The 25,561-nt window shown below is 43.0% G+C and overlaps 1 protein-coding gene across 2 annotated transcripts in view; it reads left to right on the top strand.

Moving 5' to 3' along the window:
* Positions 1-10,108: 10,108 nt before the first annotated feature.
* Positions 10,109-25,561, top strand: part of BAG1 (BAG cochaperone 1) — a 41,752-nt gene continuing 26,299 nt past the window's right edge. Inside the window, exons 1-3 of one of the 2 annotated variants that reach the window (XM_033930643.1) lie at positions 10,109-10,355; positions 16,468-16,596; positions 19,789-19,871. In XM_033930643.1, the coding sequence (XP_033786534.1) occupies positions 10,316-10,355; positions 16,468-16,596; positions 19,789-19,871 (252 nt within the window). In that variant the 5' untranslated portion in view covers positions 10,109-10,315. The remainder of the gene's footprint in view (positions 10,356-16,467; positions 16,597-19,788; positions 19,872-25,561) is intronic. The other variant, XM_033930644.1, reaches the window with a different exon arrangement.

Consider the following 25,561-nt stretch of genomic DNA (forward strand, 5'->3'; position numbering starts at 1 on the left):
GAAGATAAATGAGGGCAAGGAAGAGGTGAGAGTAGAAGATAAAAAATCTCACAGGTAAGTGAGATGTGAAAAGAGAGAAAATGAAGACTAGAGGGTGAAAGAAGGGGATAATGAGAGGCAAAACCTAGCTTCCAAGTGGAGATTAGAGAGTGACACGGTAATTGTTACTGTGGTAATTACCACAGTAAAGTGGAGGATCTATACCACCTTGCCTGGTATTACTGGGGTAGTGGTAGATTGTTCCACAGTAGTGCCGCATGAATAGGAATCATTGCTGTGCTAATACCACAGCAATGTGCTAATACCACAGCAATGGGGACATATAACATAAAAGGTGGGCTAGTGGCCTCTTCAGGGGCAGGAAAGAACTCAACTCTTTCCTGCCGCCACTCCAAAGATTTTCAAGATGACTGCCAAAGAGAGAGGGAAGGAGGGATGCCAGAGCAGAAAGGGAGTGATACTGGGAGGGATGTATGCTCGAGCAGGGAGGGAGGGAAGGAAGCCAGAGAAGGGAGACAGACAGGGAGGGAGGGATGGATGGATGGATGCCAGAGCAGGGAGAGAGTGAGGGAAGAGCAGGGCAGGAGGCTAGCAGGCAGGCCAGAGCAGGGAGATATGCCACAGCAGAGAGGGATGGCAGAGCAGGGAGGAAGGGATGCCAGAGGAGGGAGGGATGAAAGGATGCCAGCCAGCCATTCAGAGCATGGAGGGTGAGAGGAGAAAGATGCCAGGGGGAAGGGAGGGGAATACAGAGATGCCAGGGGGAGAAGGGAGGGAAGGAATACAGAGATGCTAGGGTGGAGAGATGGGAAGGAGACAGAGATGCCAGGTGGGGAAGGAAGGGAAGAGAAGGAGACAGAGATGCTGGGGGAAGAGGGAAGGGAAGGAGACATAAGTAAGGGGGGAAGGGGAAAAATGAAGAAGAGAGATGCCAGAGCATGGGGGAGGGGTGGAGACAGAGAGAGAAAAATGATGAGGGTGAACTGAAATGAATTATGCATAAAGGAGAGATGGAGCACACGTTGGAAGGGGAAGAGGGTAGACGATTTATATAAGGGACATAGAAAGAGGGAAGATGTTATATGGAAGAAAGACAGAGGGCTAGATGGAAAGAAGAGTGTGAAGAGAAGATGAAGAAACCAGAAAAGACAAAAGGCAGAAAAAATATTTTTTTTGTTGCTTTAGAACAGTGGTTCCCAAACCTGTCCTGGGGGACCCCCAGCCAGTCAGGTTTTCAAGATATCCCTAATGAATATGCATGAGAGAGATTTGCATACCTATCACTTCCATTATATGCAAATCTCTCTCATGCATATTCATTAGGGATATCTTGAAAACCTGACTGACTTGGGGGTCCCCCAGGACAGGTTTGGGAACCACTGCTTTAGAATAAAGTAGTATTGTAACTGTATTGATAAATATTTATAAATAGAAAATTGAAACAAGGTAATCTTTTATTGGGCTAATTTTAATACATTGTTTATTAACTTTTGGAGAACAAAACCCCCTTCCTCAGGTCAGGACAGGATACCATAACAGCAATATACGCACTGACTTGAGGAAAGAGGTTTTGACCTCTGAAAACTTATTGATAAATGATTATGTGCCAATACAGTGCAATTACGTAAATGCACGCTCAGTCTGCAACAAGACCTTAATAATAAATGACCTGAAAACAAATAGTCATGCAGGGATAATATGTATAGTAGAAACATTGATACAGGACGATGATTCTCCAGTGCTAATTGATCTTTGCCCACCTGGGTACAAAACAATCCATCACCAACAACAAAACAGAAGAGGTGAAGGGCCTCCTCCTAATGTACAAATCATTCCTCACTCTACAAAAACAAGAAAGCTGTAATGACCAAGGATTGGAATACATGGTCTGCAACCTGAAACACCAGGAAGGCAGGAAAGACATAAAACTGCTCTTAATATACAGACCACTAGGTAATTGAAATACAGTAGAAGATAAAATCACAAAACTGATCTCTTACTATGTCACTAACTACCCCAATCTGGTAGTCATAGGGGACCTACATCTATACACAGAAGTACAGGACAATCCAAAAGTTTGAAACTTCTAAAGCTTAATAGAGCAAGTAGAACTCCCCACCTCCCCACAGGTCCTTACTCAAAAATTGGACACCAGTTAAAGGGGCGAGGGGCGGAAACGGTACAGCCCAGGTACTGTCTTTGTGAGGGTACCAGCACCTCTCTGCCCCCCCATGCCATGTTCGCATCCTCCTTTCCCCCCTCCACCCCCGTACTTCTTTAAAATCTTGCCAGCACAAGCAACTACTCGTGCCAGCCTGGCTCCCTCTGAAATCACTTCTGGGCCACAGAGCCAGAAAGTGACATCAGAGTGAAAGCCAATGCTAGCATGGGCAGCAGGTTGAAGAAGCTGCACACGCTGGCAAAGATTTAAAAAGGTACAAGGGTGGGGAGGACACAAGTGTGGCATGGGGGTGCGCAAAGAGCGGGAGAGGGTGTTCGTGTGGAAGAAGCAGGGGGCGGAGAGTAGGGTGCGGGGGGAGAGGTGCCACCGCCCCAGGTGCCTCCCACTCTCGCTACGCCACTGGTGGACACTGTCTAGATTTCATCTCACACTCAGCAAATAGTCCAGATCGCAAATTGATAGACCACGTAGTGTAGGAGTCAGTTATATGGTCAGATCATCTCCTAAACTTCCTAACATACCCAAGATAATGATACAAACAAAAAAGAAACAAGACACATTACACATTGGCCCAAGCGCCTAAGGCCCCTCCTATAATGGGAGGGGCCTTAGGCGCTCGGGCCAATCAGGCCCTAGGATCCTGTGGGTTGGGCAGGGGAGGGGTGGGCCCGCCTCATTTGGACATAGGCAGGCCTGCTGGCTGGACGGTGCGAAGAGGGGGGTTCAGGGGTGGAGGGTTCGTTGTGGGGGGCCGGCAGGAGGGATTGGGCACTCTCCTGCCGGCATCTTCGGGGAGGCCGTTGGGGGGGGGTCTGGGGAGGGCGGTTAGGGCATATTATTTGGGGGGGTCGTTGGGAGGGCCGGCAGGAGGGGTTGGGTACCCTCCTGCCGGCGATCTTTGGGGGGGTTCTTTCGGCAGGAGAGGTTGGGCACCCTCCTGCCATGAACGTTGGGGGGGGGGAGGTTGGGGAGACTGGCGGCTGTAGTTGCGGCTGCTATACTAATCGCGGCAGGGAGATCCCTTGCCGCAATAAAGTATAGCGGCCGGGTCTACTTACCATGTAGGCCAGCATTTTCCTAGCCTACATTGTAAGCGTCTCCCGCTCTGCTAGGGAGACGCGCAGGGCCGCCTAGGTTCGCCTAAGGCTACTGCCTAGCCTTAGGCAAGCTTAGACGGGCTTGTGGGCCTCCCTAGGCTTCCGGAGGCGCCTTCAATATAGGCGGCCTGCCTGGGGAGCATTTTTTTTTAGAAAACGTGCCTCCCAATTGGCTGATTAGACAGCTGTAGGACGCCTATAGCTGCCTACAATTGGGACGCACTTTGCAGAATCAGGGTCAAAATGTTTATTTGCAATGCCTTAGGCCCCTAAATTGCATAAAAATTATGCAAAATCAACTTGTAAGTGTCCACTCAACGTAATTTCTCATCAGCAAATAAACATTTGGGCACTACTTGGTTGACAGCTTCTGCATAACCAGCTGCTCATGGATTATATACCCAACATGTTCCCTGGATAACTGTAGTGTCTCAGCAATTATTTTAGCTGATATTCAACAATCTGCAAAGATCAGGACATGGACATGGTCAACAATTTCAGAAGCTGACACTGTTTGAGGCCTCCCAGACCTTGCTGCATCTTTGGTCTCAAAACCTCCACGCTGAAAATTGACACACCACTTCTTCACTGTGGAGTATGATGGGCACTCAATGTTTGCATCATACATTCATGGATTTTCTTGAAGTTTTCTTCTGCAGGAATAGGAACTTCATGACAGCTGGGAGTTCCACACTTGAAAATTCCAAACTTTCCATTGGCATGGTTCAATCGATGATTTGAAACAATGTCAAACATAGCATTTTGATTCTGCAAATTGACACTTTGCAAAATAAAATAACACTCTTTTCAGCTACAGTGACAAAATAACGTTCAGAATTTAGAAAGTTAATTGTGCTGATCCGGAAAGGTGCTGTTATAGGAAAGAAGGTCATTCTTAGCGTTTGGACGCAAGACATAGCGCCTGCTTACTGGGCTTGGAGGAATCGTTTTCATAATTTGATGCTCTTGGAGCAGCGCCATGCTCGATTATCTGTCAGGCGGTCGAAGATTTTCCTGCAGACCTGGGACCCCTACATTTCCTCGCTTTCCCTTAGGGCCAGAAGTCTGGTCTTAAACTCATTCTGTTGCTGATACCTTATGCTCTCAGCTGTTTTCCCCGGGTTGGTGGGTGGCTGTTTGGGTGAGTGTGAATGGTGGGTATGAGTGGTTGGAAGTATGTGGAGTTCGGTGGGTGGGGGGGACTACATTGTGTGGGTGGGAGGATGGGATTTGGTTATTTTGGTTGATAGGTGCTGAGCGGCATAAGCATACAGCTTGCTCAGCATACTCCTTTCTTGCTGGGGTTTTTGGGTATGGATTGGGTCTCATGGTGAGGGTTTGGGATGGGGTGGGGGTTTGGGCTTTGGAGTGGGTGGGGATTGGGGGGATTCTTTGGTTGGGGTGAAAATGTATTTGATGGTACGTTTGGTGTTCGCGACCTTGTTGTTTTGTCGTGCTGTATTGTATATTTACTGCTGGTGTGCCAATAAAACATGATTTATACTAGAAAGTTAATTGGGCTGAGAACTTTTCAGCACCTCCCTTGTATCAGCTTTTGAAATGTGCAACCCTGATTACTTTGTTTTACACAATTCTATTACTTTAACCTTACATTGCATATAACGTTCTCAGAATTCCTATTTCTTGTTTGTGATTGCTTACTCTGATGCAGAAAGCTTTCTGCAGGTTTTATAGTTTACCATAACACAGCAATGCAGAAAGGAATTCAGCATGAGTGTTAATTCATGCAGAAACCTTGGCCACACACTGCATTGAAATGAATGCATATGCAGTGCATTTTCTATCCTATGGCATGCAAAATTTAAATTGGCCATGCAACTACTGCGATCCAGGGCAGTGTAGAAGGGTTGATTGGCACCCTCTCTATCCACCCAACGCGATCAGACCAGACCAGATGTATTCCACATATTAAAAAGGGTGGAAAAGAGAGAAAATGACAGCTGACATGATTAAAAGGTGAAGTGAAGGAGACTATTAGAACATCCTTAAAAGAATAGAAAAAGGATCCAAATGAAGAAAATAAGAAACAACACAAGCACTGGCAAGCAAAGCATTGATAAAGAAGGCTAACAAAGAATATGAAAAGAACTTGCCAAAAAGGCAAAAACTAACAGCAACAACTTTTTTAGATACCGTATAATATATACTCGAATATAAACCGGGATTCTTGGGCCCAAAATTGGCCCAAAATAGATATCCCGGTTTATATTCGGGTCAGCGTCCCCCCCTCCCAGAATTATTGCAGGCTGCTGCTGCCAGACTCTGCACCCTATCCCCCCTCCCTACCCTGTCCTCCTGAGGTGCAGCAGGCAGGAACGATCTTTCTGCGCTCCTGCCCTGCTGCTAACCCAGTCAGTGGTGGCTGCCGCAAAATCCGGTTTCTTCTGCCACTGAGCGGCAATGAGCAGGAGTGCAGTTTGGCATTCCTGCTCGGCACCGAGCGGCTTCTTGACTGGCTCCTGCGAATTCCCGTTTCGATTGTAGGCACTTGGATGACCAGTCTTTTAAATCGTCTAAGTGACGACTTGGGTGGGTTTTTAGACCTGTTTTTGTTTTATGAGCCTCATAGCCTCAATACCAATATACGTCAAACTAATGGAAGGCCTAGTGGCACAATACCTTACAAACTACCTACTTCACCCCTCACAATCTGGGTTCAGGACTAACTACAGCACAGAAACACTATTCCTGGACACAGCCTGTCAGCACCTAAGTAAATGCAAGAGGATGCTAGTCATACAACTTGATCTTTCTGCAGCATTTGACCTGGTAGATCGTGCCATCCTATTACAAATTCTGGAAGCTACAGGAATCACGGATAGGGTATACACATGGTGCCAAGGATTCCTACAATCTAGAACCTACCGAGTCAAGGCAAACAGAAAAATCAGAATTCTGGTATAACCCCTGTGGTGTACCACAAGGGTCACCATTATCTCCAATGCTTTTCAACCTCTATGTCAGCTTCCCCGGTACCAGCCTAAGCATTACATCATAGAGCTACGCAGATGACATCACCATTCTCCTTCCTTTCGATGATCCAATTCCCATCATAACAGAAAAATTGCTAAAGATAATAGAAACAGTTGAAAAATGGATAAAAGACCACAAACTAAAGCTAAACACAGACAAAACAAAATTCCTACTACTCGAAAAAGACAAACCCCTAACCACAACAGAAATAGAAATAAACTCCATCAAATACCCTATTCAACCTGCCCTAAAACTACTTAGGATTATGATAAGACAGATGCTGTACCATGCAACTACAAATCAACAAAACCATCCAGAAATCCTTCAGACATGGCAAATTTTAAAATTCTTCAACAGGAAACAATTCCAAATCCTTGTCCAATCCTTAGCTCTGGGACTTTTAGACTACTGCAACGTCCTTTACCTACCATGCCCCAGAGGCATGATAAAACAATTACAGACCATACAAAACACAGCCCTCAGACTGATCTACTCATTAAGCAAATATGATCACATCTCCACTACATACCTAGACTCAAACTGGCTCCCAATGAAAGCACAATTACATTACATTACATTACATTAGTGATTTCTATTCCGCCTGTGCCTTGCGGTTCTAGGCGGATTACAAATTATAAGAGATCTGGACATTACCGAGAGAATTGCAAAACAAATATTATTCAGAGAAATTACATAACAGATTATCTAGAGATATTACTTAATAGATTATCTAGGGAAATTGCATAACCGTGATTCATGTACTTTACATGGTGTGGTAGAGGATTCAATTATAAGAATTACATTCAATTATAGGAATTACATTCAATTATGAGAATTATATTTAAGAGAATCAAGTGATAACAGGATGTAGTGGAGAATATCAGTATATGCGGGTTGCAGACGAGAAGTTACCTAACAGTGACGTAAGATGTTTGTTGAATAGTGAGGTAAATGCTTATTTAGGAGTCTGAGTATTATTCAAATTCTACTGTCTACTATTCAAAGTGCTGCCCCCACCTACCTGAACGATCACCTCATCCAGTTTTGAAGGAACTAAAGGAGGAAATAGCAGAACTACTACAGTGGGTTTGTAACCTATTTCTGAAAACAGGCGTGATCCCAGAGGATTGGAGGATAGCTAATGTTACGCCCATCTTTAAAAAAGGATCGAGAGGTGACCCGGGAAACTACAGACCGGTGAGTCTGACCTCAGTTCCGGGGAAAATGGCAGAAGCACTGAAAAAAGAAAGCATTGATGAACATATAGATAGAAACAAACTGATGAAAACAAGCCAGCACGGCTTCTGCAAGGGAAGATCGTGCCTAACGAACTTATTGCACTTCTTTGAAGGAATTAACAAACAAATGGACAAAGGGGACCCCATAGACATCGTATACTTGGATCTCCAAAAGGCCTTTGACAAGGTACCCCATGAACGCTTACTATGGAAACTGAAGAACCATGGGGTGGAAGGAGACGTTCATAGATGGATCAAAAATTGGTTGGCAGGTAGGAAGCAAAGGGTAGGAGTGAAGGGCCACTACTCTGACTGGAGGAGGGTCACGAGCGGTGTTCTGCAGGGGTCAGTACTCGGACCGCTGCTGTTCAATATATTTATAAACAATCTAGAAACAGGGACGAAGTGCGAAGTAATAAAATTTGCAGATGACACCAAACTATTTAGTGGAGTTGGAACTAAAGGGGACTGTGAGGATTTACAAAGGGACCTCAACAAACTAGAAAAGTGGGCGACGAGATGGCAGATGATGTTTAATGTAGAGAAATGTAAAGTCTTGCATGTAGGGAAAAGAAACCCGAAATACAGCTATATGATGGGAGGGCTGGTAATGGGTGAAAGTACTCAAGAAAAGGACTTGGGGGTAATAGTGGACAAGACAATGAAGCTGTCAGCACAGTGCGCAGCGGCCTCTAAGAAAGTGAATAGAATGCTAGGTATTATTAAGAAAGGTATTACAACCAGAACGAAAGAGGTCATCCTGCCGTTGTATCGGACGATGGTGCGCCCGCATCTGGAGTACTGCGTCCAATATTGGTCGCCATACCTTAAGAAGGATAAGGCGATAATCGAGAGGGTTCAGAAAAGAGCAACGCGATTGATAAGAGGTATGGAAAACTTTTCATATGCTGAAAGATTAGAGAAACTGGGGCTCTTTTCCCTGGAAAAGCGGAGACTCAGAGGGGACATGATAGAGACTTACAAGATCATGAAGGGCATAGAGAAAGTGGAGAAGGACAGATTCTTCAAACTTTCAGAAACTACAAGAACGAGAGGGCATTCGAATAAATTAAGAGGGGACAGATTCAGAACCAATGCTAGGAAGTTCTTCTTCACCCAAAGGGTTGTGGATGCCTGGAATGCGCTTCCAGAGGGTGTGATAGGACAGGGTACTGTATCAGGGTTCAAGAAGGGATTGGATGAATTCCTGAAGAAGAAAGGGATAGAAGGGTATAGACAGATAGAAAAAAAAAGGGGATAGAAGGGTATAGATAGAGATCATTATACAGGTCCTGGACCTGATGGGCCGCCGCTTGAGCCGACTGCTGGACAGGATGGACCCTTGGTCTGATCCAGCAGAGGCACTGCTTATGTTCTTATGGCCAAGAAGAACTCAGACTCCATTTACTCACTCCCCAATCAAAGACACACTATGCAAGAAGATGCATGATGGCCTACTAGCAACTCCTCAGGCAGCGAAACTTGACCACCACCTCTCCAACTTACTGATAACAACGCCTGATTATATAACCCTCCGAGAGAAAATTAAAACCCTGCTATTCAAAATCTTATAATCAGCACCTAACCCTGTATTTCTCCTGGTAACGTCCAGCTTACCTCTTTTGTAATCCGCCTAGAACTGCAAGGTAAAGGCAGAATATAAGTTACTACTATAATGTAATCTAGTTGGAATAGCATAATGGCACGAGGAGACAGTTTGTCCCTGCAGGCTCTGCCCCTGTCCCGCAGTTATCCATGGGTGCCCGTCCACGTGTCATTCTCTAGAGGACAGTAGCATATCTAATCTAACTGCACTTCTTCAGAATAAGTTCAAGGCGATTTACAAGATGAGACCCATGCAACATCATGGGGAAAAGTTACAACACATAGTAGAAGGTAAAACTGTCATAAAAGGGCGAGAGTGACATTTGTCTGGAGAGAAAAAATGCATATCTAAAAAAAAAATATTTTAATTTCTTATATACTGCCTGCAAGCTATCCAGGAAGGGATCAAGTAGTATACAGAGGAGTAAAAAGAGTAGAGAGACAGGCAAAGACAAAAGGAGGAAAAAGACAAAGCAAATGACAATCTGAGAGAACAGTAAAGAACATGGAAAAAGAAAGCAATGGAAAGTGAGGGGAAAAAAAGCAAAATAAACGAATAAGATACCCAACCAAAAAGGCTGGCATGTACATTAAAAAAAAAATAAAAAAAATATATATATATATTAACACAAATGGGCTACAGAACTTTCAGCTATACAGAGAAGCCAGGAGGGAAACTTTTTGGCCAGACTGGTACTTTTTGAAGCACTGTGGTATTCAGCCCACTGAAATCAGTGCTGCCGGTTCCATAAAGGAACAGAATGGAGTGGCTGGAAATCCAAGGCAGGTCTACAAGGGACGTAAAGGAAATGGGGAGTTGCTTAATTCAAGGCAATTAAGCCGCTAGCACAATTGGAGTCTTGTTCAGACAAAGCCCCCAGCACCTGCTCTCAATATAATAACTTATTTCAAGAGCAGACTGGAATAACCACCACCACCTCCGCCTACCACAATCTACAGGTAACCAGCCACAGCACGCCGCAACGTGACGTCACTTTTTTGGCCTCCTCCTATTTCCGGTCTTTGTCGGAAGTTACGCGAGCGGTCTCGGAGTTCCTGATTCGCTCTGGCGTTCCCTTCAATGAGGCGCGGGCACTGGCAGTATTGCGCGTTCCCACTACCTCGAGGGACGTCGGGCGCAGGAAGGTGATGTCACCAGTCTCAGGGGCGTATCCTCCGAAGCGTCACGGTGAAGGGCGATGGCTGAGAGCGGCGAGTTGTCCATCATCGTCAGTCACGGTAAGAGCGAGATCTGAAGAGGAATTGTATGTTAATGTTTATTTGGTACTTGTGTATAGCTATATGAACTGGGTATGTGCAGAGGTAAACATATCTTCGGGGGTTGCGACTGTACGTGTATTTACTTTCTTAATGATCTATGCATTCAAAGAATCAATCTCTGTTTTTCGTGCTATATTTAAGAGGAGATACACGCGCGCGCCTATGTTTTATGGGAGTACATGATAAATGCAGGTTGGATCTCCTATAGTGCTTCCAAGCTTTTATCAAGTGTAGCCCCATTTTAAACTGTAAGCATGCAGGCGCTGGGAGATGATAATGGCAGAAAATAGCAGACGCTCATTCCCCTCCCTCATCCATTTTTTTTTCTCCTTTCACTTATTTAAGGCATGAAGGCAGCAGTCGGCTGTGTAAGCTGTGTGTAGTCATAGATCCCAGTACATGGGTTTCCAGTCAAACAAGAAGTACATATATTGTAGGAGGAAGGGCAGTGCCCATGAACATTCACTGAATCACATGTCCTGTCCTAGCTGCCACTACTGTGCAAAAGTCACAGTGGAGGCACGGAAAGAGAGGATCAGGCCTGTTTCTGGGATCAAGTTATCAGTGTCGCATTTGAGGTCCCAACATTCTGTTTGGGAACTAATGATTTACTCTAATCTTCCTTTTCTTACTGCCCAGTCCTTGAAGGTGCTTTTCACCTTATTTTCAGTTTGGTAATTTCTTTTATAGTCATAAACAGCCCCATTTTAGATAGAATGTAGAAGTGTCTCTAGTATTTTAGAATAGAATCTGCTCACATAGATGCTGTTCTAAAATACAGGAGAAATGTGCCATGTGTGAGTGGCATAAACCTCCATTGTATTAAAAAAATGTTGAAAATGTCCAGGCATTGAAAACCAGCACATACACTTTTATATTGGCCATTGTAGATATACAAATGTGTATTTTTCCAGTGCTGTCACAAGAGACCCAACAACCATCAGAGGTGAGCTAGATTTCAACACAAAATACACCCAAGGAAACTGACCCGTATATCCACACATCACCTTATCGACACTGTGGCATCACATACACAACCAGCTACCAGACAATCACTAGAACTGACTCTTATCTACTTCATAATATCATTCACCAAACTGTTTTAGCTCATTTCGCTGTAATTCACCCCCCTCCCCAAATGTTTATGTAATATACTTTTCTTACCAAATTATTCCTCTAAGTTGCACTGTAATACAAGCTTTACCTCATAGAATCTCAAACAGTTCAATATACACTTGCACTGTACTAAATTGTATGTCCTTAAATTGCACTATAAGTCACCTTGAACCTTTTTAGGCATAACAACTCCTAAATCTCAGATTGGATTAGATTAGGTAGTTTTGGCTTTTGGGACAGGGGACAAAACTCCCCCAATCCACTGGTGAATCATGGAGGCAACCTCTAATCTCTCCAGTGGAAATCTGCTCAATAAGAGTAGTTTGCAAAACTGTTAAGGTGCTTGTTTCTGAAGCACAAGAATGTGTTTTTGGCCATTCTGAGATGTCTATCTGCCACAAATATTTAAATTGTGATTTTTCAAATGTTTTTCACTGCAGTTCGTCCAAACAGTAAGGGGGGAATGTTATGGGCAAAGCTAGGATGGGCCCAAAATTAGGACATCTGTCAGCATCCAAGGCAAAAAAGAGCTTGTTTATCAAGACCTGTTTCAAGTTACAAAAAGATACACTGATTTGACCAGTTGAACACTGGAGGGATTCAGGTTTGACCCCTTCCTTAATCCTTCAGTGGATGATGCCCCCTTCCCACACCCATAATAAGTGAAACTGAAAGGGGAATCCAGGCTGTATGACAGCTGCAGATATTATGGGCATAATAATAATTTTATTTTTTAGATACCGCCTAATCAAAAGTGGTTGGTTCTAGGTGGATTTCAACAAATAGTAACTAGTCATACAGTGAAAAGTACAATTTAAAAGGAAAATACAATTCTAAGCACAACAAAGCAGCAGGCGGATCCCAGGAGTAGCCTCTTTGTCGGTGCAGTAGACTGTGAACAATAGGATCCAGATCCAAATCCCACTCTACCTAGTACATTTGTGATGGAAATCGTGAGCCCTCCGAAACCACAAAATTTCCTGCTGCACCTGCAAGGTGGATGGTGATTGTAATAGTGTACAGTAGGTTTTATTTTGTTCCTGGAGAGCTCACAATACAAATGCGTTATGGTGAGAATTGTGCCTGGTGCCATTGTTTAAAGTTCATTGCACCGACTACCAGACTTCCCCTCTGATCTGCAGGGACGTCTGTGTGGCCATTTATCACAAAATGATGCCAGACAGTTTATAAGTTGGACGTTTTAGTTTGGCTTTTGCTGTGCAAAAATGGTTTTCTCCAATCTTTGAGCCATTTTCGAAGGGAAACCCATGTAGATACCCTGGATGGTGTGAATAAAATGAAGAAAGACCTAGCAAAGCTTGAAGAATGGTCTGAAATTTGGCATCTAAAATTTAATGCTAAGAAATGCAAGATTATGCATTTGGGGGAACAGTACAGTTTAGGGGGTGAAGAACTTATGTGCATGACAGAAGAGCAGGACTTGAATGTGATTGTATGTGATGATAGTAAGGTAGCCAAACAGGTTGAAAAGATGATGGTGAAAGCTAGTAGGATGTTAGGGTATATAGGGAAAGGTATGGTCAGTAGGGAAAAGGAGGTATTGATGTCCCTGTGTAAGACTCTAGTGAAACCTCATTTTACCCCCCCCCCCCTTTTTTTTTTTTTTTTTTACAAAACCAAAGTTCAGTTTTTAGCTCCGGTCTCGGCAATGACAGCTCTGACGCTCTTAGAAATTCTATGAGCATCGGAGCTGTTACCGCCATGGCTGGTGCTAAAAACCATGCTATGTTTTTGTAAAATGGGGGAGGGGTTCTAAGAATATTGTGTGCAATTCTGGAGACCTCACTTTCAAAAAAAATATAAAAAAAGGATGGCGTCGGTCTAGTGGAAGGCTACCAAAATGGTGCATGGTCTTCGTCATAAGGCTTATGGGGACAGACTTGAAGATCTCAATATATATATTTTGGAGAAAAGGTGGGAGAGGAGAGATATGATAGAGACGTTTAAATACCTACGTGGCGTAAATGAGCAAGAGTTGAGTCTCATTCATTTGAAAGGAAGCTCTGAGAGGGCATAGGATGAAGTTAAGAAGTGATAGGTTCCGGAGTAATCTAAAGAAATACTTCTTTACTGAAAGGGTGGTCAATAAGTGGAACAGTCTCCCGGAAGAGGTGGTGGAAATGGTGGAGACAGAGACTGTGTCTGAATTCAGTAAAGCGTGAGATAGGCACATGGGATCTCAGAGAGAGGAAGAGATAATGGTTACTGCGGATGGGCCATTTGGCCTTTAGCTGCCATTGTTTCTATGTTTCAAAAATGGCTCTAAGATGGACTTTTTTGGACATAATGAACAAAATGTCCCAATTCAGACTTGGATGACTTATCGAAAATGCCCCTTTAAATTTGCTTGGTAGCAGGTATAACTCTCAACATCAGTCTTTTTAGAACATCTTTGTTAATTCCCAATTTCACAGAAGGACTATACATTTTTGCAAGATAAATGTTTAAGTCCCCATTTTTCAAAGGTGGGATATGCATATCTCAAACACAAGTGTGCGCAAATGACAAGGGGGCATGGTCTGGACATGACAAAGGTATGGTTAATAAATGTTTAAGTGCCAGTGAATACATGTCTGAAAACACAAATAGCCCTTCTAAAATGACCCCCTAAACTAGTGTGTCTCAAACATTTTTTAGCACACTAAACTGAACAAATGTTTTTTGCGGCATGTTATAATTGAAATTATAATATTACGAAACCAACAAAAAATTAAATTTGAGAGCTATTTATTGAAAGTTCTTTAAGCTATGCATGGGTAATTGTGACAACGGTGAAACTAAAGTACCGTAGATAGAATAGAATTGCAAATCAATGCGATGGATGTGCTTGTTTTTGAGTACAAATTAACTCAAAATACAGCTCGATAGTCAACAAGTATGCACACATTTCGTCATCTACCATCTGCAGTCGTTCTCATTTTTTAAATTTTATTTCTGTCAGAGCTGAAAATCCAAGTTCGCAAAGATAAGAAGATCCAAATGGTAACAAAGCTTTGATTGCTTTGTTGTTCAAGTTAGGATAACTATTGCACAAAAACTAAAATTACTTGCTGTTAGTTTTCATGGTCCAGTCCCGTTAAAGAATGAAGCTTGTCTGGGCGGTTGTATCCTTAGGCACACAGACGCTTATAACATTGACAGATTCTTGCGTTTGCGACTTACATGTCTGCCCAGTGACATAGGTCATAGTTACAATCTCAAGTAGTTCATTGTTGGCTCATTGTTATGTCCCTGGAGTTGCAGTAGACAGTTTAGAAATTAACTTTTACATTTTCTATTTCAGTTACTTTAAAAGTGTTTTCTCCCTGTCTTGGTACAGAAATGCTTTTAAAAAGTTTTCTGACCTGAGATAGTGGTCACAAGATTGTTGTGTTAAGTGGTAGCTGGTTGGGTACGAATTAAGGAACTGAGGCACTGCCCAGTGACACAGGGAGGTGGAGTTGAAAAATGTAGATGATACCTTCTGCAAACCTTGGGAGTGAAGGAAAGAAAGCCACTTGTCAAGCCTACTGTATCCTTCTACTAGAAAGAAGATTATTGAGGTAAGAATCTAATCTTCCCTTCCCTTTTCTTCCTCAAAGCTTTATTGTTTACTAGTTTTTAAGCCCATTACATTAACGGGTGCTAGAATAAATGTGTGTTTGTCTGTCTTTCTTTCTTTCTCTCTCTTTCCTTGGCCGCTTTCTTTTTCTGTCTCTCTCTTTCCTCGGCTGTCCACCACCACCCCTTGCCTGCTCCCCCTGTCCATCAGCAGCCCTTCTCCCTTCCTTTTACCTCTCCCATATCCAGAAGCACCTCTTCTCTGCTCCCCCTGTCCAGCAGTAGGCCTTCTCCCTTCCTTTTACCTCCCCCCCCCTGTCCAGCAGCACCTTTTCCCTGCTCCCCCTGTCCAGGAGTAGTCCTTCTCCCTTCCTTTTACCTCCCCCCCCTGTCCAGCAGCACCTCTTCCCTGCTCCCCCTCCACTTCCCTGAGCATTTGAGAATGTTTACCAGCATGGGACACCTCACAACACCCTCCAGCCATTCCTCTGGGCGCCAGCTATCAGCAGTGAAACCGCCGCTCAATTGCCTGCACCGCCTACAGCCATCGCAAGCCGCCGCACGCGCTCCTCAAGCCGCCATACGCTGTAAATAGAATGCGGCCACAGAAGGATACAGCACTCTGTCACAGATCACAAAACCCTAAGTGCGCATGCGCGCTTAGGGTTTTATTATAGAGGATGTCCTCTTTCTAACCCTTTCTGTCAGGATTTAGACAATTGTAACTCCGCTATGGTGCCTGTAACCTATTTCTTTCAATATAATAGAGATTTTCCATTCTTCAGCACTTATCTAGCTCGGTGGTCCCAAGCCATGTACTAGCCAGGCTCAACTTTTATGTGATGTAATAAGGAAGACATGCATAATAGGCAGCTCTTGTCAAGTATTTGTTACAAGCATGTCTCTTGAGTGCTGGCCAGTGGTTAAGCTTCATACACACTTTTCCCAGATGGCAGGGAAACTCTTCTATAACCTTGCTGTGTGCTTCTGAAGTTCCCTTTAGGACTGTATTCTTCATTGTAAGATCCAGTGGCATCTGTTTTTTTTTTTTTTACTGCTACTCTGCCTCTCTGTCCAAGCTCCAGACAAAAAAGGGGAAAGTGGATAGTGGGAAGAACTGCATGCTTGAAGGACAATGTATTTCTCAATAGACAAAAGAGAATGCATTTGGAAATGCTCACATCCTTGAGGATATCCTCCTCCAATGAAGTTTGAAGGTAGACTGGCAGGGATGGATGTCATTGACACATACTGGTCAATAGTATTGTAGCCCCACATTGGGAAGATATTTGGTAGCTCTCCTTCAGCTTATTAGAATCCAAAGGAGCCCCACCTTAAAAATTAACGAAGACCACTGCTTTAGAAGCTAATTATTCTTTTCTTTTCCATGCAGGCAGTGAAAAACATAAAATTCAGATTCCTGTGCAGGGAGAAAATGTTGAACCTACTCTGCAGGATATGGCCCTGGTCGTTGAACAAGTCACTGGAGTCCCAGTGTCATTTCAGAAGCTGATATATAAAGGTGATTCCAGTGTTTTATTTATTTAAGTATTTATATACCACTTATAGCTTAAGTGGTTTACATTTAGGTACTTAGTATTTTTCCCTATCTGTCCCGGTGTGCTCACACTCTCTCTAATGTACCTGGGGCAATGGGGGATTAAATGACTTGTCCAGGGTCACAAGCAATAGTGTGAGATTTGAACCTATAACCTTGGGGTGCTGAGGCTGTGGCTCTAACCACTGCACCACACACTCCCGTGTAGCGTGTTTGTTGATGACTGGCTTCCATTGTGCTCGGAGACAATTTCATTTTTAGTCTTTTTACTCGAGTTATTTACCAGAAATGCGAAGGCAAAATGCAATCAAGTAAACCTTAAAAAGAGATGCAGATACTGGAGTCATTATATCGTTTGACAGTTGCTAGCTTGAGTTATTGGTACATACTCACAGGGTCCCAAAGGGTAGATCTATTTATTGTTGCTCACACCCAGGAATAAGCAGTAACTGTTTCCAATATCTAGCTGATATTGTTCTGTTGACTTTTCCTCTAGGGTCTTGTTCATCCCTTTTAAAACTAACCGCCTTTTCACATCCACCAGCAACAAATTCCAGCTTGATCACCAAGTGAAAAAATACTTTCTGTGATTTTAAAATAGATCTGCTACCTTAGTAGTATTTGAAAGGATAACTTAACAGTTGCCTGTTCATTTGTGTTCGATATGAAATGGCATGCATCCTGCAATTACAGTTTGCTTTCCTTCTGTTCAGTGCCTCGCACGCAAGGATAGGTGGTAACCTAACTGGTTCAGAAGTTGCTTTGCAGTTGTAACATTCAATAATTTATCTACCTCAGTAGGAAAGAAAAGTTTTCAAAAAAAATTTTTTTTTTAAATTTTTTCAATATAGTCCCCTGATAGCTCCATACACTTCATCCACTTTTCCTGCAATGACTTTAATCCCTTTGGAAAGAATTCTTGTTTCACCTTCAAACCAGGATGTTGCACCTTCCTTGACATCTATATCACTTGAAAACCGCTTTCCACAGAGATTTTTTCAAACTTGGAACAGGAAATAATCCGAGGGAATTGGGTCAGGACTGTAGGGTGGATGGTTCATATGCTGAAACCCACATTCTTGGATGGCAGCCTGTGATTGTTGTGAGATGTGCATCGGCGCATTGTCATGAAGAAGCAGCAAGCCTGCTGTGAGTTTTCCTCATTTTTTCTCCTTGATTGACTCCCGCAAAGCTATCATTGTCCAAGACAACTCTCCCCGGTTATAGTTGTCTTATGTAGCATGAACTCCAGAAGCAAAAGTCCTTTATCATCCCAGAAAACAATTGCCATGAATTTGCCTGCAGATTTTTTTGTCTTTTTTGGGGTGGCAGATGACTTGTTCTTCCACTGCATTCACTCCATTTTGGACTCAGGATCTCTGTGATAGACCCAAGTCTCATCTCTAGTCACCAAATGATGAAAAAAATTCACTTGGTCTTCACAGAGCATGCTCAAGTTCTCTTGACAGCACTGGAGCACATGGCATACTGACATGGCGTCGACATTCTTGGAACCTATCTTGGCGCTAACCTTGGACATGCCCAACTTTTTATGAATTATTTTCCAAACTGTACCTGCCGAGATGGCCATTTCTTCAGCTGTTCGGGAAACCTTAATTTGTCTGTCAAATTTCTTGTACATTTCTGTGGAAGTTGCTTCCACAAACTCCAGTGTAAAGGTCATCTTCAATGGACTCTCTACCCTACTTAAACTGCTTACTCCAAAATTTTACTTTGTAGGATGATGGGGCAGACTCGACATAAATTATAGTCATATGCTCATGGATCTCCTTTGTTTTTTTTCCCTTCTTTTGTGAGAAATGTTATTGCTGAACGGTGCTCCAAATCTAGCAGTTTCTTACTTGATTTTCACACTTGATTCACACGAGGACTCTCCTGACATCCTGTCTTTTGGAATGTTAGACTCACGCTGAGTTGCAGTTGTGCATGAGTAACCTGGAGACATGTCACAATATGCACAGGTTTGTTTCAACACTTGCTACTTTTTCATACTCAGGTAGATAAATTATTGAACACTCCCCCCCCCCCCAGTACAACAAACTAGGTTTGAACTCTGAATCCAAGGTACTCAATTCTGATCCTCATGGCCCTTGGATAGGTTGGGTTTTCATTCTGTTTATAATGAATGTGCATCAACTGTTTTTACATGCATTTTGGAAAGTAATTATATAAACATTTTTTATTTTCCATGTGTAAAAGGTTTTTGTAAAATGATAGAGGGTTGTATGGGTAAAAGTGTACATGGTGCTAAGAAGGCTTATATTTTTGTGCAGCTTGGTATAGACATGCTAGCACAAATTTGGGTGCAGTGCCTGAGCTGTGATTTACACATGAGCATTTACACCCACTCCTGAGTAGGCATAAATATTTGTGGCTTCAGTCTAGCTCTGATGACTGTCAGTTTACTCCTAGTGTTTTCTTAAGACACAGGTGCTTATGTGCCTTTTAATATAGGTTAGAAATAGATTCCTCCTTGTCCTCTCAAACTTGGCAACATACAGCAGCTGCCTAATGCTTAGTGTCAGGCTGAGAACCAGGGAAGTCTGGTGCAAATTTCACTGGGTTTGTTACTTAACTCTTCATTGCCTCGAGTCTCCAGAGGGCTTACAAGCTTATATTGTAAGCCCTCTGGAGACAGGAAAATACTTACAGTACTCATCTTGAGCCACAAAAAAAAGGATATGAGCTAAATCCAAAATCCCTTTTCTCTCCATGTTTTAAAATTACCCTCCTCATGGAATAGTTTTGCCTGTTTAGTTATCCTTAAAAACTAGTCATTTGGGAGGTCACAAGGGCTGGCGTTGGGAATCTATGGACTAGGTGTTGGCTGTCTTCTGAATACTCTGAATTGGAGGAAATGTCACCATTGCCACAAGGTTGGATAAGAAGTTAAAAACATAAGAATAGCTTTACTGGGTCAGACCAGTGGTCCATGTAGCCCAGTATCCTGTTTTTCCAACAGTAGCCCAAGTACCTGACAGAATCCCAAATAGGAGCAAGATTCTATCTACTGATCCTAGGGTATGCAGTGGCTTCCCCCATGTCTTTCTCAATAGCAGACTATTTTTTCCTTTAGCTATATTTTTTCAATTTCTTGAACAGTCCTCATAACTGCCTACTTGTTTTTATTTTCAGGCAAATCTCTAAAGGAGATGGAGCAACCCTTGTCAGTGCTTGGAATTAAAAACGGCTGTAGAGTCATGCTAATTGGAAAAAGGGTAACTGCTGATTTTTAACCATTTTAAGCAAAGTAGGTTTTCTTGGGCATGTGCAGGGGATCTCGGTAAGAATCAGAATACTGTGGTCTCTATAGCCCAATTCCAGGGAGAGGTTGTTCTAAAAAAAAGGTGATTGCATAAGATAAGAATCTGTTTTGAGTTTTGCAGGATCTGGTGCCCCTGATAATCTTGCTGTTTTTCAAAGAGCCTGATATGGGAAATATGATTGCTAGTTTATATGGGTTTTGCAGAAACTGTATTTTGTGTTTCCTATAAGATATTGGGGTTTAGGGATGACAGTTGTTAGAAAATTGGAAGATGTCAAGGCACCAATTCGGCTTATCTAATGGTGTGTATTCCAATTGGAATAAAATGTTAAGTGGGATTATCTGGACATCAGTACTCAAATCACTTTAATGTTTTCTCAGTACAAATGTATTTTAGATGCTCTTTAGAATGAATGTAGTGTGAATCGCCTATATGCCCACCAGCATAAGTATGTTTTGTTTGTAAAACTTATATGCCTGACTTCCCTGCCAGCGGCAGTCACTAACTTTATATAATTTGTAAGGCAATGAGTATAAAACTGCAGAAGGAGAGTCAACAAATATCTCTCTACACTGTGCTAGTGGCATCTATCCATCAATCTATGTCTCTGTCACATTCTCCTTTTTATTTAGGCTTATACCACCAGTGTCATAGAAACAGAGACTTGATGGCAGATAAAGGCCAAATGGCCCATCCAGTCTGCCCTTCCCAGCATCCTCTATCTCCTCATCTCCCTAAGAGATCGCACGGGCCTGTCCCATACTCTTGAATTCATACAGTCCACCACCTCTACTCGGAGACTATTCCACACATCTTCTACCCTTTCTTTAAAAAAGTATTTCTTTAGCATCCCTCCAGACCAGTACAGAAGGATGGATGCTCAGCCATTTTGGCTGCATCTTCTACTGAGCTCCTGCCTAAATTGGAAAGGCAGGAGCAGGTCAGGCAGGCCCTTTCCTCTACGGTTGAGTGTGATTCTTTTCTGCCAGTGGTGTTTCCCCGGATTTTGTGCTGGCTATGTAGAAGGATACTGCCTACATGCAACTGATGGTCCTTTGACCGCCCTGGTGGTCTCAGCTTCAGCTAGGGGATCTTTTTCCTCTCATTGGAGGATATGTGTTTCTGGATGATGATGTGTCACCAGATGAGGACTTGGATCTCTCCGGGAATCTGTAGGACCCTTGGGGTGGGGGCGGGGGCAGATGACACAGGTCACAGGTGTTGGAGCCGCTCATGGAGGGAGGGGGAAGACATTTCGGTTGTGCGTGTTTTTCACCGGGAAGAGCTGTAGGAGCTCATCCTTCAAGTGTCATCTGTTTTGCGTTTTGAAGAACAGTCTAAAGAGGTCCCTCAGGTGGTGGATCCACTTTTTCAAGGGATTCGGATGGCCTCCTGTTCTTTTCTTATGCATCAGGTTATACAGGTTATCATGCACGTGCAGTAGAAGACCCCGGATGCACCTTTTCAGCTGGTGTGGTCTATGTCTTGGCTTTATCCTATTCCTGATTCCAACAGGGACTCTTTATGTCCTCCAGTTGTGGATGCAGTGGTTTCAGCCATTGCAAAGCAGCATATGGTTCTGGTAGAAGGAGGCTTGGCCCTGAGGGACCTCCAGGACTGGAATATGGAATCTCTTTTTAAGTAGAGTTTTGATGTAGCTGCCTTGGTGGTCCAGGCGGTGATTTGTGGTGGTCTGGTGGCCATGGAATGCTTCAAGTGGGTCGAGCATGTGTTGGATAGGGAGTCCAACAACTGGCCTGTGGTAGATCAGGCGGTTGCTAAGATTGATCTCTGCTATTCTTATCTTTTGGGTGCCATGTACAATTTATTGCAGGCTTCGGCTAAGTCTATGGCCTTAGGGGTGGCTACTAGACGTACTTTGTGGCTCCGTGGTTGGTTGGCAGACTCGGTATCCAAATCCAAGCTCAGCAAATTTCCCTTTAAGGGCTCTTTTCTCTTTGGAGAGGACTTGGACAAGCTGGTGCAGAGTTTAGGTGATTCCAAGGTCCCTTGGTTGTCAGAGGACAGGACTCGGCAGTCTGATAGAGGAGTATTGGACTGAGGTCATCTTCGTGAGTTTCATTGGTATCGTCCAGGTAGGGTTTCTGCTGTTGGTTCTTCCTCCCAGGGGTCGGTTTTCCCAGCATTATCCATTCCTTTTGGAGAGCTTCCGGGGGGGGGGGAGGGGGGCATGGCACACACAGTGACTGTGTTTGGATCCTTCCCCCGGTTCAAGAGGGAGCCTGGTTACAGCAGTTTTACTGGGGGTGGACCGAGATAACATCAGATCAGTGAATCCTGGAAGTGATTCAAGATGGGTATGCTCACGAGTTTGACCACCCCTTGCCAGATCTTTTTCTCTCTTCCCTGTCAGTCTCTTTGGAAGAAGCAGGCATTTTGACAGACTCTTCAGAGATTGGTGGGGCTCAAGGTTATGGTTATTGGCCCCTTCAAGAGATTCATACCGGCAGGTACTCCATTTACTTTGTGGGCTGACACCTGGTTTTGCAGCATCAGCCCAGCCTGAGAATTTATAAAGGAGATAAAATTCTCTAGCCAAATGGAGATGGTTCTCTTAGAAACAGCAATCTTAGTCTTTTAAGGTCAAATACTACAAAGACCTGGGAGGGCTTCCTAAGTGGCTTAGTCCGAACCATATAGTAAGCCAGAGCATGCTTGCAGTCTAAGGTGTGAAGGGCTGATTCTCCAGGATGGTAATGTGGTTTTGGAAAAAACACAGGCAAAACTATGGATTGGTTAAGGTAGAATTCTGAGACTTCTTTAGGGAGGAATTTGCGATGTGTTCAGAGAACTTCACTGTCATGATAGAATTTTGTATATGGAGAATCTAAGACAAGGGCTTGAAGTTTACTCGCATGGCTTTCAGACGTGAGGGCAGTAAGGAAAATGACTTTCAAAGTGAGAAGTTTCAGAGCGCAAGATAAAAGTAGCTCAAAGGGAGGCTTTATGAGAACAGAAAGAACCATATTGATATCCCAAGCAACAGGTGGAGGCTTGATAGGTGGTTTTGTATGAAAGAGGCCTTTCATGAAATGGACTAGTAAAGGATGAATAGAGAGAAGTTTGGTTTATTTTTTTTTTGTTTGTTTAGATATGAGTGGAACACACTGATAGCACTGAGATGAACTTTGAGTTGGTTTTTAGAACAACATTAGAGAGATCTAGAAGGTAGCCTAGTATTGATGGAAGAGGATAGGTAATGGGTTCTAGGGAATGCAAGGCATATCACTTAAAGCAGTAACAATGCCGAGTGGAATGTTTCTTAGATACTTCCAAGATAGCAGATACTGCAGCCAAAAGTCGACATTTTATCTTTTAAGAGAAAGAAACCATGCGGTTAGTGCTTACAAGCGGGGGTTGGGGTAAAGGAGGGCCCCTCATTCAGAATGACTAATGTTGAAAATAGTTGCAATTTCCATGGCTTCTTGGATGAGAACTGTAAGAAAAGTGGAAACCAGACCTGGTGTGGCCATAAAGCTGCTATTAGGATCATGGTGTTCTGATCTTGGTGAAGTTTGAGTAGAGTTTTCCCTGTGAGAGGAATCGAATGAAATGTGTACTGGAAACTGCTTCCCCAATAGAGAAGAAAGGCATCTGAAGCCATGTGGTTGTATGCAGAGTCTGGAACAGAATTGTGGAAGTTTGTTGTTCTGAGGAGAAGCAAAGAGATCTATGTTCAGTGTTCCCCACTGAACAAAAATCGGATGCAATATGGTTGTGCTGAGAGACCATTTGTAAGGCTGATTTCTATTATCAAATTTCATTTAAATTTCTCCAGAATTCTATTGCTTCAACGGTTCTCCCTCTGCATCTATTCTTATCTCCCCTCTTTTTTCAACCTTTCAAAGTCCTTTAGATCATTGTAATCTTATTAGAATGTTTATTTTCTTATTTTTCTCATCTATTCTCTATTTTATTTCTTCATTACTCTACTAATTGTCATTTTTCCAGGTACTTTAGTTCGATTGTGAGCCTTCGGGACAGTAAGGGAATTTCTAAGTACCTATTTTACTTATAATTTTAATGCACCCTATTGTCTATTTTTCTGTAAACCGCTTAGAATCCTAACGGAGTTTAGCGGTATATAAGAAATACATTACATTATTATGTGGGTCACTTGTGACTGCTTACACTCTTTGTGGATTGTTTTTATGATTATTGTTTTTAAATTATTTGGACGCTTATTAAGCTACAAACTAGTATATCCGATCTTTTGTTCCACAATCTTTTTGTTGTTTTGCTGCTTCATTTTCTTTGTGGAACCTTTTGGTGCTATTTGGATTTTTCTGTTTTGTCCTCACTAAGTAAACCACCCTGAGGAGTATCCCACAAGTACTTGCCTGAGTCTAAATTTTGATGGCTTCAATACAAAGGGAATGAGATCCCGTTCCCCATTATTTGTTTAGATATAGCATGGCAACTTGGTTGTCTGTATGGATGAGAACTGCCTGTTGGAGTACACGATTGTGGAACAATTTGAGAGCATTCCCTATCACTTGTAACTCGAGAATATTGATATGGAACTTTGTTCTTGGCAAGATCACCTTTCCTGAGTGTGTAGACTTTACAAATGAGCTTCCCAGCCCAGCATTGAAGCATCTGTAGTCAGAAGGTTTTGATGTTGAAGGGGCTGGAAAGGCAGACCCTGAGTAAGATGGTGTGGTACCAACCACTGCTGGAGAAAGTGGCATAGATATGGGGTCACATGGATTCGTGCAGACAAGGGTACCATGGCCTGGGACCTTTGGGTTGATAGAGTCCACTGTGGAATCCTGAAGTGAAGACAGGTGAATGGGGTCATGTGAACTGTCAATGCCATGTGCAGCATCTGGCGTATGGAAGTGTGCTTGAAGGTGGAGATTATTTAACACAGGTGAATGAGATTGTCAACTCTCTTCTTTGGAAGAAAAGCTCAACCCTGAATTGTGTCCAAGAGAGCCCCTATGAACTGAAAGGTTTGAGACAGTTTGAGAGGGAAGTCTCTACTTTTCAAAATTACTGAATTTTTGAATAATCTTCCTGTTCAACTTCGCAATCTGGGCTCTTTCCAACTATTTTGAAAACATCTGAAAACTTGACTATTTTTAAAGTTGTAAATTCCACTTCTCCCCTTACTATTCCAAAATCATATTGTATTTGATCTCTTTGCTAATTTTTCTAAACCGTGCCGAGCTCTATTGTTTTTAGAGAAGATGCGGTATATAAGCCTAAGGTTTAGTTTAGTTTAGATGTGACTTGTAGTTACAGAAAACCTGAGAAGCTTGAGGGAATAAATTTTGCATTTTTGGCAATTTGAGCTGTTTACAGTGATGAAGTCTTGATCAACCAGTTGTCTAAATAGGGCAATATGTGAAACCCCTCCATGTGCAAAGGGCTGCTGCTGCTACTACTGCTAGGCACTTCATGAAGACACGAAGAACAGAGGCGATATCGAATGGCAAGATCTTGAAATGGAAATGCCGAAATCCTATGCAGAAGTGTAGGTACTTCCCGTTTGCAGGAAGGATGTAAATGTGAGTGTATGCCTCTTAGATCTAGAGAACAAAGCCAATCTTCTTTCTTCAGTAGGGGTAGGAGGGTTCTTAACCATGCAAAATTTATCTTTTAATAAGTATTTTTTT

The sequence above is a fragment of the Geotrypetes seraphini genome, chromosome 2, assembly GCF_902459505.1.
Source record: "Geotrypetes seraphini chromosome 2, aGeoSer1.1, whole genome shotgun sequence".
Lineage (NCBI taxonomy): Eukaryota > Metazoa > Chordata > Amphibia > Gymnophiona > Dermophiidae > Geotrypetes > Geotrypetes seraphini.